At 57.8% G+C, this 12,696-nt stretch overlaps 1 protein-coding gene across 1 annotated transcript; it reads left to right on the top strand.

Annotated features, from left to right (window-relative positions):
• The first annotated feature begins 598 nt into the window (after window positions 1–598).
• On the top strand, window positions 599–4,873 carry POU4F3 (POU class 4 homeobox 3). The gene is made up of 2 exons (XM_029051067.1): window positions 599–709; window positions 4,043–4,873. Exons 1-2 carry the CDS (start codon window positions 599–601, stop codon window positions 4,871–4,873), a joined length of 942 nt encoding a protein of 313 aa, XP_028906900.1.
• Window positions 4,874–12,696: the final 7,823 nt, after the last annotated feature.

The following is a 12,696-nucleotide window of genomic DNA, read 5'->3' as shown; positions in this document are numbered from 1 at the left end:
GCCGGGAGGGGGGACGGGATGGAGAGCCTGCGGGGGGGGAAAGGCGGGTGGTGGAGTGAAGAAGGAACCCAGGAGCAAAATGGGGAGCAGCTCACCCCTCTCGGACTCGCCCTCTGCCACCCGTCCCCCGAGTTGGTCCAGCACGCGTGACACAGCCCCCTCCCCCCTCCTGCATCCTCCTCCTGCATCCTCCTCCTGCATCCTCCTCCTGCATCCTCCTCCTCCTCCTCCTGGCTGGCGGCGGGGAAGAAGAGAGAAGGACCAAAGTGGGCGGGGGGCGCGCAAAGGGAGAGGAAGGGCGGGAGGGCGCTCACTTGGACGGGCAGTCGCCGGCCGGACCAGCCGGGCGCCGAGCTCAGGGGGCGGGGGGAGAGAGGTGCGGGGCGCAGGGCGCGGGACGGGGGGGCCCGCCAAGTTCAGGGTGCAGGGCGAGAGGTGCGAGGCGCCGGGCACAGAGAGTGGGACGAGGGGGTGCCCAGCTCAGGGCGCGGGGAGACAGGTGCGGGGCGCAGGGCGCGGGACGGGGGGGGGGGGGGGTGCCAAGCTCAGGGCGAGGGGCGAGAGGTGCGGGTGGCAGAACTAGAGGGGCGGGACGGCCATGAACGCCAAGCAGCCCTACCCGCTGCACCCCTGCCTGCAGGAGCCCAAGTTGCCCAGCCTGCCCCCGGGCACCGAGGCCATGCGCCGCGCCTGTCTCCCGGCCCCGCAGGTAAGGAGACCCCGGCACCCCTGCCCGCACCTCTGGCCGCATCCCTGCCCTCACCCCTGCCCTCACCCCTGCCTTCACCCTGCCCGCACCTTTACCGGCCTGCCGGTCCCCCACGGACCACACGGTCAGGGAGGGACCGTGCCCAAGTCCCTTGGCTTGGTGGGCCTTTCCTTCTTTTCCTCTTCCGTGCACCCCACTTCCCAACCCTCATCCTGATCCCACGCCTCCCCTGAGCTCCTCCCGCTCTCCCGCCCGCCCCGGCAGCCCAAATCCTGCCTCTCCCTCTCATTCATTCCCTCCTATTTATTGAGCGCTTACCCTGGGCGGAGCACCGTCCTAAGCGCTCGGAAAGTACAGCGACAGAGACGATCCCTACCCAAGTCTAGTCTCTCTCCCCGCGTCCTCCCCCACCCCGTCTTCCTTGCTTCTCCTGTCCCCCTTTCCGGGTCCCCCTGTTTTTTTTATTATTATTATTAGCGATAATAATAACGATGATGGTTTTTGTTAAGCTCTTACTCTGTGCCAAATTCTTCCCATTTCCAAGCCCCGTTCTTCCCATTCCCGAAGTCACAAAACGTGACTAAACAGACTGACACGTGACCAGAAATTCTGTGGCTATAATGATGATAGTGACGATTGTGGTACTTGGTTAGTAGTAATAATGATAATAATAATACGAATGATGGTTTTTGTTAAACGCTTACGGTGTGCCAAGCACTGTTCTTCCCATTCCCGAGGCCATAAAACGTGACCGGATAGACTGACACACGAACGGCGATTCGGCGACTATAGATGATGATAAATAATAATGATCGTGGAATCCGGTTATTACTACTACTACTACTACTAATGATGGTCTTAGTTAAGCGCTTACTGTGTGCCAAGCACTGTTCTAAGCGCCGGGGTAGCTATAGGGTCATCAGGTTGTCCCCCGGTGGGGCTCAGTCTTCATCCCCATTTTACAGATGAGGGAAGTGAGGCCCAGAGAAGTGAAGCGACTTGCCTAAGGTCACCCAGCGGACAAGTGGCGGAGTCGGGATCAGAACCCACGACTTCTGACTCCCCAGGCCGGGCTCTTGGCGCTAAGCCACGCTGCCTGCCTGCCTGCCACTTCCTCCCTTGCCCCCCGGCTCCATCCTCCCCCTGGCTGGCTTCCCTCCCTCTCCCCTTCCCCCGGCCCGGCTCTTCCCTCCGATCCGACCGTCTGAACCGGCCTCCACTTGCTTCCCCCACCTCCCCTCGTTCCCCCCGTCTCCCCTATTTTCCTTGCTTCCCCGTCTTCCCCGATTCCCCCGTCTTCCCTTGTCTTCCCTGATTCCCCCTGACTTCCCTTGTCTTCCGTAATTCCCTCGTCTTTCCCTGTCTTCCCCGATTCCCCCTGTCTCCCTAGTTTCCTTGCTTCCCCCGTCTTCTCTGATTCCCCCGATTTCCCTTGTTTTCCGTGATTTCCCCGTCTTTCCTTATCTTCCCCGATTCCCCCGTCTTCCCGCGTCTTCCCCGATCCCCCCCTGTCTTCCCCGCCTCTCCTTGCATCTTCCTTCTCCCCCGATTCTTCTGCGTCTCCTGCTTCCCCGTCTCTTCCGATTTCCTTGCTTCCCCCGCTTCCCCGCCTCTCTTTACCTCCCTGGCCTCTCCCACTCTCCTCCATCTCCTCTGCTTCCCCTTCTCTCTGCCTCCCCTTGCTTCCCCCTGTCTCCCCTGATTTTCCCCGTCTTCCCCGCCTCCCCTTGCTTCCCCTTGTCTCCCCGCTTCCCCCTTATCCCGATTCTCCTGTCTCCCCTGCCTCTCCTGCTTCCCCCGTCTCCTCTGTTTTCCTTGCTTCCCCTGCCTCCCTTGCTTCCTCCTGTCTTCCTTGCCTCCTTTTACCTCCCTTGCCTTTCCCACCCTCCTCCCCCTTCCTTCCCTGCTTCCTCCTGCCTTCCCGGCCTCCCCTTACTTCCCTCTGTCTCCCCGCTTGCCCCTTCTCCCCTGATCCTCCTGTCTCCCCTGCCTCTCCTGCTTCCCCCTGTTTCCTCTGATTTCCTTGCTTCCGTTGCCGCCCCTGCTTCCCCCTTTCTTCGATGCTTTCCTTTACCTCCCTTGCCTTTACCACTCTCCTTCATCTTCCTTGATTTGCCCCGTCTTCCCTGCCTCCCCGCTTCCCCCTTCTCCGATTCCCCGATTCTCCTGCCTCCCCTGCCTCTCCTGCCTCTTCTGCTTCCCCGTCTCCTCTGTTTTTCTTGCTTCCCCTGCCTCCCCTTCTCTTCCCTGCCTCCCTTTACCTCCCTTGCCTTTCCCATCTTCGTCCCCTTTCCTTGCCTGCTTCTCCCGTCTTCCCTACCTCCCCTTGCTTCTCCCGTCTTCACTGTCTTCACTCCCAGCTTCCCTAGACTCCCCTGCTTCTCCCTGTCTTCCCTGCCTCTCCTTGCTTCCCCTTCTTCCCTGCCTCCCTTTCCTTCCCTTCCCTTGCCTTTCCTTCCCCCCTCCTTCGTCTCCCCTGAGTCCCTCTGTCTCCTCTGCTTCCCCCGTCTTCCCTGCCTCCCCTTACTTCCCCCCCGTCTCCCCTGATTCTCCTGTCTCCTCTGCCTCTCTTGCTTCCCCCTTTGGCCCCTGTTTTCCTTGTTTCCCCCTGTCTTCCCTGGTTCCCTTTATCTCCCTTGCTTTTCTCACCCTCTTCCCTCTTCCTCCCCTGATTCCCCCGTCTCTTTTACCTCCCTTTGTTTCCCCGTCTTCCCCTTCTCCCTTGATCCCTCCTGTCTTCCCTGGCTCCCTCCCTTGCCTTTCCCACCCTCTTCCCCCTTCGTCCTCTGCTCCCCCCCCATCTTCCCTGCCTCCTCTTGCTTCCCCCTTCTCCCTCTCCCCTAATTCTCCTGCCGCCGCCGCCTCTACCTGCTCCCCCCGTCTCCCCTGTTTTCCATACTCGCCCCGTCTTCCCTGCCTCCCTTCACCTCCCTTGCCTTTCCCACCCACCGCCCCCTTCCTCCCTGATTTCCCCTGTTTCCCTCACTTCCCCTCAGTTCCCCTCGGATCCCCCTGGTTCCCTCTACCTCCCCAGCCCCCCATCTCCACCTGTCACCCCCATCTCCCCGCCACCCCTTCTTGTCTCTCCTGGCTCCATCTACTCCCCGTCTCCACCCCTCCTTCCTCCTCCTCTCCATCCTCCTCTCCATCCTCCTCCCATCCTCCCCATCCTCCTCCTCTTCCCCATCCTCCTCTTCCTCTTTCTCATCCTCCTCCCCATCCTCCTCCTCCTCCTCGCCCTGGGATCTCAGGGGGTGTGGGAGGCCCGGTCCCGCGGGGGTGGGGGCAGGTCCTGGCTGAGGACCCCGGGGTCCGGCTCTTTCTGTCCCGCAGCTGCCGGCCTCTCTCTTCGCGGGCTTCGATGACAGCCTGCTGGCCCGGGCCGAAGCCCTGGCGACAGCGGACCTGGCCCCCTGCCACGCCAAGGGCCACCCCTTCAAGCCCGACGCCACCTACCACCCCCTGGGCGGCGTGATGCCCTGCGGGCCCGCCCACCCGCATGCCCCGCACCCAACTCTGGACGGCGACCACCTGCTGGACCACCTGCCCCCCGCGGCACTGGGCGTGGGCGGACTGGGAGGGCCCGACCCCACCGGGCATCCCCACGGGCTCGGGGTGTTGGGAGGGCCGGGGGGACTGGGTCCCCTGCGGCCGGGCCTGGGGATGGGCCCGGGACTGGCCGAGGTGGACCAGGACCCACGCGAGCTGGAGGCCTTCGCCGAACGCTTCAAGCAGAGGCGCATCAAGCTGGGGGTCACCCAGGCCGACGTGGGCGCCGCCCTGGCCACCCTGAAGATCCCGGGCGTGGGCTCTCTCAGCCAGAGCACCATCTGCCGCTTCGAGTCCCTGACCCTCAGCCACAACAACATGACGGCCCTCAGGCCGGTCCTGCAGGCCTGGCTGGAAGAGGCCGAGGCCGCCCAGCGAGACCGGCTGGACCGGGCCGAACTGTCCGGGGCCGCCGAGAAGAAGCGCAAACGGACGTCCATCGCGGCGCCCGAGAAGAGGTCCCTGGAGGCCTACTTCGCCTTGCAGCCGCGGCCCTCCTCCGAGAAGATCGCCGCCATCGCCGACAAGCTGGACCTGAAGAAGAACGTGGTGCGGGTCTGGTTCTGCAACCAGAGGCAGAAGCAGAAGCGCATGAAGTATGCGGCCGCACGCTGACCGCGGGGCCTGTCCCGCGGGGGGCCGAGGACACGTGGGGAGAGGGGAGGGCCTGGGGGGGGACCCGGGAGAGGACACAAGGGGACTCCGGAGAGGACACGAGGGCAGGGTGCGGGAACCCCGGAGAGGACACGAGGTCCATCGGGGAATGCGCTGGACACGCGGGGAGCCCCGAGAGGACCTGAGAGGTGGGAGCGCGGGGATCCTGGATTGGACACGAGCTCCATCGGGGAACGCGGTGGACATGCCGGGAGGGCATGCCGGGAGCCCGGAGAGGACCCGTGTGGAACCCGGAGAGGACATGTGAGGCAGGAGCGTGGGGACCTTGGAGAGGACACGTGGTCTGTCAGGGAACGCGATGGACACGTAGGAGGCCCCCGGGGAGAGGGCACGCGAGGCGGGTGTGCGGGGAGTCCGGAGAGGACATGCGGGACAGGCGTGGGGACCCTGGAGAGGATGCGTGGTCGGCCGGGGAACGCGGCGGGGGGAAGCGTGAGGGATACGTGGGGTGAGGGTGTGGACCCGGGAGAGGACACGCGTGAAGCCCGGAGAGGACATGTGGGAAGGGAGCGCGGGGGCCTGGAGCGGACACGCGGTCGGTCGGGGAATGCGGTGGACGTACGGGTAGGGCGCGCTGGGAACCCGGAGAAGACACACGAGGCGGGAGTGTGGGGAGTCCGGAGAGGACAAGGGGTCAGTCGGGGAACGTGTTGGACATGCGGGAGGCCCGGGGAGCCAGGAGAGGACACATGGGCGTGGGTACCCCGGAGAGGACGCACGTGGAGTCCGGAGAGGACACGCGCTTTGTCGGGGAACGCGGTAGACACGCGGGGCGAGTGGGGGAGGGATTTCCAGTCTCGTCACTTGGTCCGGTCCTTGGCCCCTGGGAGCAGGGCCACTAGAGGTGTGTCCACCTGCCAGGGCACCGCCGCATCCAGCCCGGGGGCCCAAATCTCCTGGGGGCCGAAGCGGGGCGAGCAGCCGGAGCCGTGCGGTGACGAGACAAAGTCGCTGGGCGAGGAGCCAGGGCCGCGGGGCGACGAGACGGAGTCTCGGGGCCTGTGGGGAGAAGGAGAGGATCAGCCAGGCCCGGGCTTCTGGCTGGGTCGGCCAGGTTATCCGAGGGTCGGGGGAGGCTGGGGATTCTTTATAGACATATACATGTTAAATATATATATATATATGTATATATATATATATATAAATATGTATTTTATATATATATATATATATAATGATGGTATTTGTTAAGCGCTCACTATGTACCGAGCACTGATGTAAGCGCTGGGGTAGATACAAGCTAATCAGGTTGTCCCACGTGGGGCTCACAGTCTCAATCCCCATTTTCTAGATGAGGTAACTGAGGCCCAGAGAAGTGAAATGGCTTGCTCAAGGTCCCACAGCAGACAAGTGGTGGAGCTGGGATTAGAACCCACGTCCTCTGACTCCTAAGCCGGGGCTCTTTATAAATATCTGTATAGTTAAAAACAAAACAGAAGTATTTTCCCAACGATTGTTTCGGTCCCCCTTAAGCTGGGGAGTGGGAGGGGAGAGGATCTCGTCGAGTCGGGGCCGTTTTTACGGGGGCCTGGGTGGAGTGAGGAAGGAGCCAGACCAGCTAGGCACCAGTGAGGTCACCCCGGGGCTGGATCCGGGGTGGCCGAGCCCGGTGCCACCGGAGGCCTTGAGAGGTCTCGCTTGAACTTGAGTTTCTAGGGCCGCCAGACCCCCAGGGTGGGAGTTCGACTAGCAGCCCCTCCAAGGGTGATGATGATGGTAATAATAATGGTATTCGTTAAGCGCTTACTATGTGTCAGGCACTGTACAGTACAGGGCCTGACACTAAGCGCTGGGGTGGATACAAGTGGACACTGTATACTGTGAATACACATTCTGTATACTGTGAGCCTGTTGTTGCATAGGGATTGTCTCTATTTGTTGCCCAATTGTACTTTCCAAGTGCTTAGTACAGTGCTCTGCACACAGTATGCGCTCAATAAGTACGATTGAATGAATACAAGGAAATCGGGTCGGACACAGTCTCTGTCCCATGTGGGGCTCACAGTCTCCATCCCCATTTTGTTGTCGTTCTTCTTCTTATCATTATGGTATTTGTTAAGCGCTTACTCTGTGCCAAGCACTGTTCTAAGTGCTGGGGCAGATAGAAGGTCATCAGGTTGGAGAAGGTCATCAGGTCATCAGGTCATCAGGTGGAGAAGCAGCATGGCTCAGTGGAAAGAGCACGGGCTTTGGAGTCAGGGCTCATGAGTTCGAATCCCAGCTCTGCCACTTGTCGGCTGTGTGACTGTGGGCGAGTCACTTAACTTCTCTGTGCCTCAGTTCCCTCATCTGTAAAATGGGGATTAAGATTGTGAGCCCCACGTGGGACAACCTGATTCCCCTATGTCTACCCCAGCGCTTAGAACAGTGCTCGGCACATAGTGAGCGCTTAACAAATACCAACATTATTATTATTATTATTAGGTTGTCCCACGTGGAGCTCACAGTCTCAATCCCCATTTTCCAGATGAGGTAACTGAGGCCCAGAGAAGTGAAGTGACTTGCCCAAGAGCCCACAGCAGACGCGTGGCGGAGCTGGGATTAGAACTCTGACTCTCAAGCCCGTATTCTTGCCACTAGGCCATGCTGCATCAGAGGGGATTGAGGAACAGAGAAGATAAGTGACTCACCCAAGGTCACACAGCAGACAAGTGGCCTAGCTGGGATCTTGCGCTCCGGGTGACTCTGCCCCCCTTCCCGACTTATTTCTTTGGTTTTTCTTGGGTTTTTTTTCCCCTGTCCTTTCCCCCCACCCTCCGGTCTCAGGCTGAGAGCTCCGGGTGGGGCAAGGGGGAGGCGGGAGGCTCTTCAAACCTGGACCCCGGGGGACCCCGTTCCTCCTTCTCCGAGTTTTCCCTTTGGTCTGGGAGTTGCTGTGAGCACCGTCCCTTCGGAGCACTTGTGGGATGAAACACGGAGGGTTCCCTCGGCCCTCCGGAGGAGTCTGCAATAAATGTCTATTTTTCAACCCGGGGAGCAACTGCTTTCTTCCCCCCAGTGAGCTCAGAGGTCAGCGCATCTGGAGCAGGGCAGCCGGCTCCGGGTCGAATTTGTGGGTGGGGATGCAGATCTAGGGCCGGGGTTGGGGCTGGGGCTGGGTCTTCTATTTGGGGGCGAGGGGAAGGACTGGGCCAGAGGCCACGATTTAGGGTTAGCCAGGGGTTGAGGCTGGGGTCAGCGGATGGCTCCTTTTCCCTTTCTCTCATTTCCCTCTTCCTCTCCCTTTTTCCCTCTTCCTCTCATCTCCCTCCCCTTTTCCCTTTCCTTTGTCCTTTCCCTTTCCCTCTCCCTGTCCCTCTCCTCTCCCCTTTTCCTCTCCTCTGTCCTCTCCCTTTCCCTCTCCCTCCTCCTCTCCTCTCCCTCTCCTCTTCCTTTCCTTCTCCCTTTTCCTCTCCCTTTCCCTCTCGTCTCCCTCTCCTTTTCCCTTTTCCTCTCCTTCGTCCCGTCCCTTTCCCTCTCCTCTTCCTCTCCCTCTCCTTCATCCTCTCCCTTTCTTTTTCTCTCGCCCTCTCCTTCATCCTCTCCCTCTTCCCCTCCTCTCCTTCTCTAAGGACTGGGATTGAGCTCCAACACCCTCGCCGCCTGCTCCAGGTGCAGCTACTGAGAAATTTCAGAACTGAATCTGCAGCTAACGTTTCCAGAATAAAAAGCGGGTAGGACCACAGAGATACTAGGAACCTCCGCCCTGCGCCAGGGAAGAGGAAGGGTCGAGCGGGCACGGCGCCGGACTAGGGCCTGGGGCAGGTTTCCACGGTTTTTGGGTTTTCCGGGGCAGAGGCAACCGAGCCCAGAATCCGTGGTCTCCTGACCCTTCACCCCTAGCCCAGCCTCGACTTTGGTCCCGGCCCCGGCCGAGCAGCAGGTCCTTCAGTGGTTCCTGGATCGGTTCCCGCAGTTGGAGCATCTCTCCTGCAAGGCCCCGGACCTTCGGCGACAGGTGGTGACCCTGCAAGGGTCAGGAGGGAGAAGCAGGGGCAGAGAGCCACAGCCCGCGGCCTGACTTCTGTTCATCTGCCACGCAGAGGACGGAAGACCCTCCCTCCTTCTCTTCTTCCGGGACCAGGACAACGATGGTGTTCCCTGTGCCCGAGGCTGGGGCCGTAGCTTCTGGTGGCGTCGTGGGACTGGTCGGTGGCCACTCCCCTGGGTGGGAGGACAGGTGATCGGTGCCTGGGGGCGAGCCCGGGACTCTCTAGGGGTCCTTAGTGTGGGGTGGGGGGCAAGTGGGAAGCCGTTTGGGTCCAGCCGAACTCAACCAAAGCCTTATCCCCGACTTTCACGGGCCACTGGGGCCTGCAGCACTCTTAACCCTTGGGAACCCAGGACCACCTCTAGGGCAGAAGAAGGGAAAGCGCCAACACCTCCTCCCTGTCCCCCTTCTTCTCCCTCCCTCCCCTCCACCCCCTCCACTGCCTAGAACTCCTCTTGTGGAAAGAGTACGGGCTTGGGTGTCAGAGGACGTGGGTTCTAATCCCGACTCCACCGCTTGTCTGCTGTGTGTCCTTGGGCAAGTCACTTCACTTCTCTGTGCCTCAATTACCTCAGCTGTAAAAGAGAGATGAAAAGTGTGAGCCCCGTGTGGGACAACCTGATTACCCTGTATCTACCCCAGTGCTCAGAACAGGACTCGGCACATAATAAGCAAACAAGCACTACCAAATACCATCCTTAGTATCTAGGGACTCCTCTAGCTCCCCTCACTCCAGGAGAGGACCACATCTTTCCCCACACACAAGTTAAACTCGAGTGTTTTCGTTCTGTACGCTTCCAGGTCAGGAGCTGTGTTTCTGCCCATCAACTCCCCTCCGGTTGAAATTCTTTTCCTCCTCCTCCTCCTATTTCTTCCTCCTTTTTTTCTTCCTCCTTCTCTCCCTTTCCTCCTTCCTTCTCTTCCATCTCTTCCCCCCTCCTTTCTCTCGCCATCTTTTCTTTGCCTCATCTTCCTCCTGCTCATCCTCCTCCTCCCCCCTTTTTTCTACTCTCCTCTTCCTCCTCCCTATCTTCTTCCTCTCCCTTTTCTCCCTCTCTCCTTTTTCCTTCTCTTCCTCTTTCCCTTCCCCAGCTTCCTCATCTTCTTCTCTTCCTATATGCATTCCTCCTCCCCCCATCCCCAAGAGTTGACCGCGGGGCCCATGGAAGGCAGTGAGTCCTTGAATCCCTGAATCCCCCTACCAAAACAGTGGCCCTTCCTTTTCCCCTCTAGCTCTATCTGCCCCAACCTTAAACCACACCCCCTCCGAAGCTCCTGGCCAGGTTTGCAGCCCCATAGTGCCTCTCCCGCAGTTGTCTTTTCAGCCCAGACACCATAACTCAAAGCCATAGAAAGCTTTCTTTTCCACACACAGTTTCTACCAAACCTAAACGAATTGCATAAATTCCTCTAGGCCATGCTGAGCCGCAGTCCCGGTTGGGATCTGATCAATTAGTCATTAGACACTCCATTAGCTAGGGTTTAGGCTGCTTAATATAAATGTCTCCTGTCGATTGGCTTGTAATCAAATGAATAAAAAAGAACAATTATTAGCACAAATAAGTGAAAGGATGGGAACAGTTTCCAATACCTCGAAAGGCTCGTATAACTTCTCTGGGCCTCAGTTCCCTCATCTGTAAAATGGGGATTAACTGTGAGCCTCACGTGGGACAACCCTATTCCCCTGTGTCTACCCCAGCGCTTAGAACAGTGCTTGGCACATAGTAAGCGCTTAACAAATACCAACATTATTATTATTATCATATCTTCCTCTGGTAGTGGGGCACCGAAGGGGGCTCGGGATCCCCGTTCTGCGCTAGTTTTCACAGATGTGGAGCGAAGAAATTGATCTAAACTGCTGGGTCGAAGTAGGCGATGTCTTTGTTCTGCTCCTTGAGCTGTGTGCTTATCCCATGGGACTGAAACCGAGTGGGCATTGCTCTGCCGGAAACTCCCACTTCTCCAAGACCACACACGTTCCCAATCTTAAATAGCCCCACGGCCCTCCTCTCCCTGTAGACAAGTTGAGATCCTGGGCTGGACTGTGGGGGACCTCCTCACATTACCCTCGACAATAATAATAATAATAATAGTTACGGTATTTGTTAAGCGCTCACTATGTGCCAGACACTGTACTAAGCCCTGGGGCGGAGACAAGCAAATCGAGTTGGACACAGTCCCTGTCCCACGTGAGGCTCACCGTCTCAAACCCCATTTTACAGATGAGGTAACTGAGGATCAGAGAAGTGAAGCGATTTGCCCAAGGTCACACAGCAGACAGTGGAAGAGCCGGGATTAGAACCCATGAACTCTTGACTCCCAGGCCCATGCTCTATCCACTATACCACGCTGCTTCTCCGTGATGATGATGATGATGATGATGACTACGATGTGATTACAGCACCACCAGTCAGAGTGACCGCAGAGGTATAAAGGAGCTGTGGGGGACCTCTGTAACAGGACTGGAAGGCGTTTGGTCTTGGGGGGGAGGTGGTAGAAGGGAGGATAGGGGTGCAGGGCCCCCACTATGAGCAAATGGTGTTTCCTGTTGTCCCTCTCCTCCCCACTTCCTTTCCACAGTTGGCCCTGTGTCTTGCTCTTCCAAAAGTGAAGGGGTCTGGGGCGGGGAGGAGGAAGAGGATTATCGGAGAATCTCCTTCATCCCCCCCGGTCATAGCGACCCTCTTGAGAGGGGAGGCACCCCAAGTGTCACCTCTTCACCAATTAAACATCAAATCCCCTTTCCTCCTTTCTATTCACTAACAGCCTTAATGACTTCTCTCAGTCACACTTTCCTCCTCTTACACCAATTTGCCCACTGTCCCTCCATCTTCTTTATCTCACTTCTGACCCCTTGCTAATGTTCTCCCTCTGGACTGGCTGTCATTCTCCCTTCATACCTGACAGACCACTCTCTCCACCTTCAAAGCCCTCACTAAGATCACATCTTCTCCAAGAGGCTTTCGTTTCTCCTCTCCACCCTCCCCTCGGCATCACCTATGCGCTCCCATCTGTACTCCTTCAGCACTTGATTATTCGCCCCACTCCCAGCCCCTCAGTACTTGTATACATACCCTTACACTCTGCAATTTCTTTTAATGTCTGTCTCCCCTTCAGAATGTGCACTTGTGGGCAGGGATTACGTTTATCAAGTCTATTGTACCACACCTTCCCAAACATTTAGTACAGTGCTTTGCACACATTAAATCCTCGATAAATACCATTGATTGATTGGTTGAATTAAGGAATGAACAAGAGTCCTTTTGGAAATGAAGACCTGGGAGGGGGGTGATGATTATCACCTAATTATGTTAATTACTACTATCCTCTGGTCGTTTTGGGCAGGGAATGTTAATTCTGCTAATTTTTTTTTATGGTATTTGCTAAGTAATTACTACGTGCCAGGCACTGATCTAAGCGCTGGGGTAGAGACAAACTAATCAGGTTGGATACCGTTCATGTTCCACATGGGGCTCACAGTCTTAATCCTTATTTTATAGATGAGGTAACTGAGGGACAGAGAAGTTAAGTGACTCGCCCAAGGTCACGGCAGAAAAGTGGCGGAGCCGGGATTAGGGCCCAGGTCCTTCTGACTCCCAGGTCTGTGCTCTATCCACTAGACCACACTGCTTCTGTTGTATTGTACTTTCCCAAGTGCTTTGAACAGTGCGCTGCACATAGTAAGCATTCAATAAATGCCATTGATTCTCTCCCCCACCCCGTCTCTGGATATGGATTGCCCAAGAAGAAGAGAGAGGAAGCTGAGGCAAAGTTGATTTTGAAGAAGCTGCTG

The sequence above is a fragment of the Ornithorhynchus anatinus genome, chromosome X1 (assembly GCF_004115215.2).
Source record: "Ornithorhynchus anatinus isolate Pmale09 chromosome X1, mOrnAna1.pri.v4, whole genome shotgun sequence".
Lineage (NCBI taxonomy): Eukaryota > Metazoa > Chordata > Mammalia > Monotremata > Ornithorhynchidae > Ornithorhynchus > Ornithorhynchus anatinus.
Note: the sequence above shows the minus strand (reverse complement) of the source record. Positions and strands in the feature narration are given on the sequence as shown.

What these genes read in the sequence shown, in the direction of transcription:
- POU4F3 (XM_029051067.1), top strand. Translation starts at nt 599, where the DNA reads ATGAACGCCAAGCAGCCCTACCCGCTGCACCCCTGCCTGCAGGAGCCC. An exon ending in CCTGTCTCCCGGCCCCGCAG is followed by an intron (nt 710 to 4,042) that starts GTAAGGAGACCC and finishes TCTGTCCCGCAG; the next exon opens with CTGCCGGCCTCTCTCTTCGC.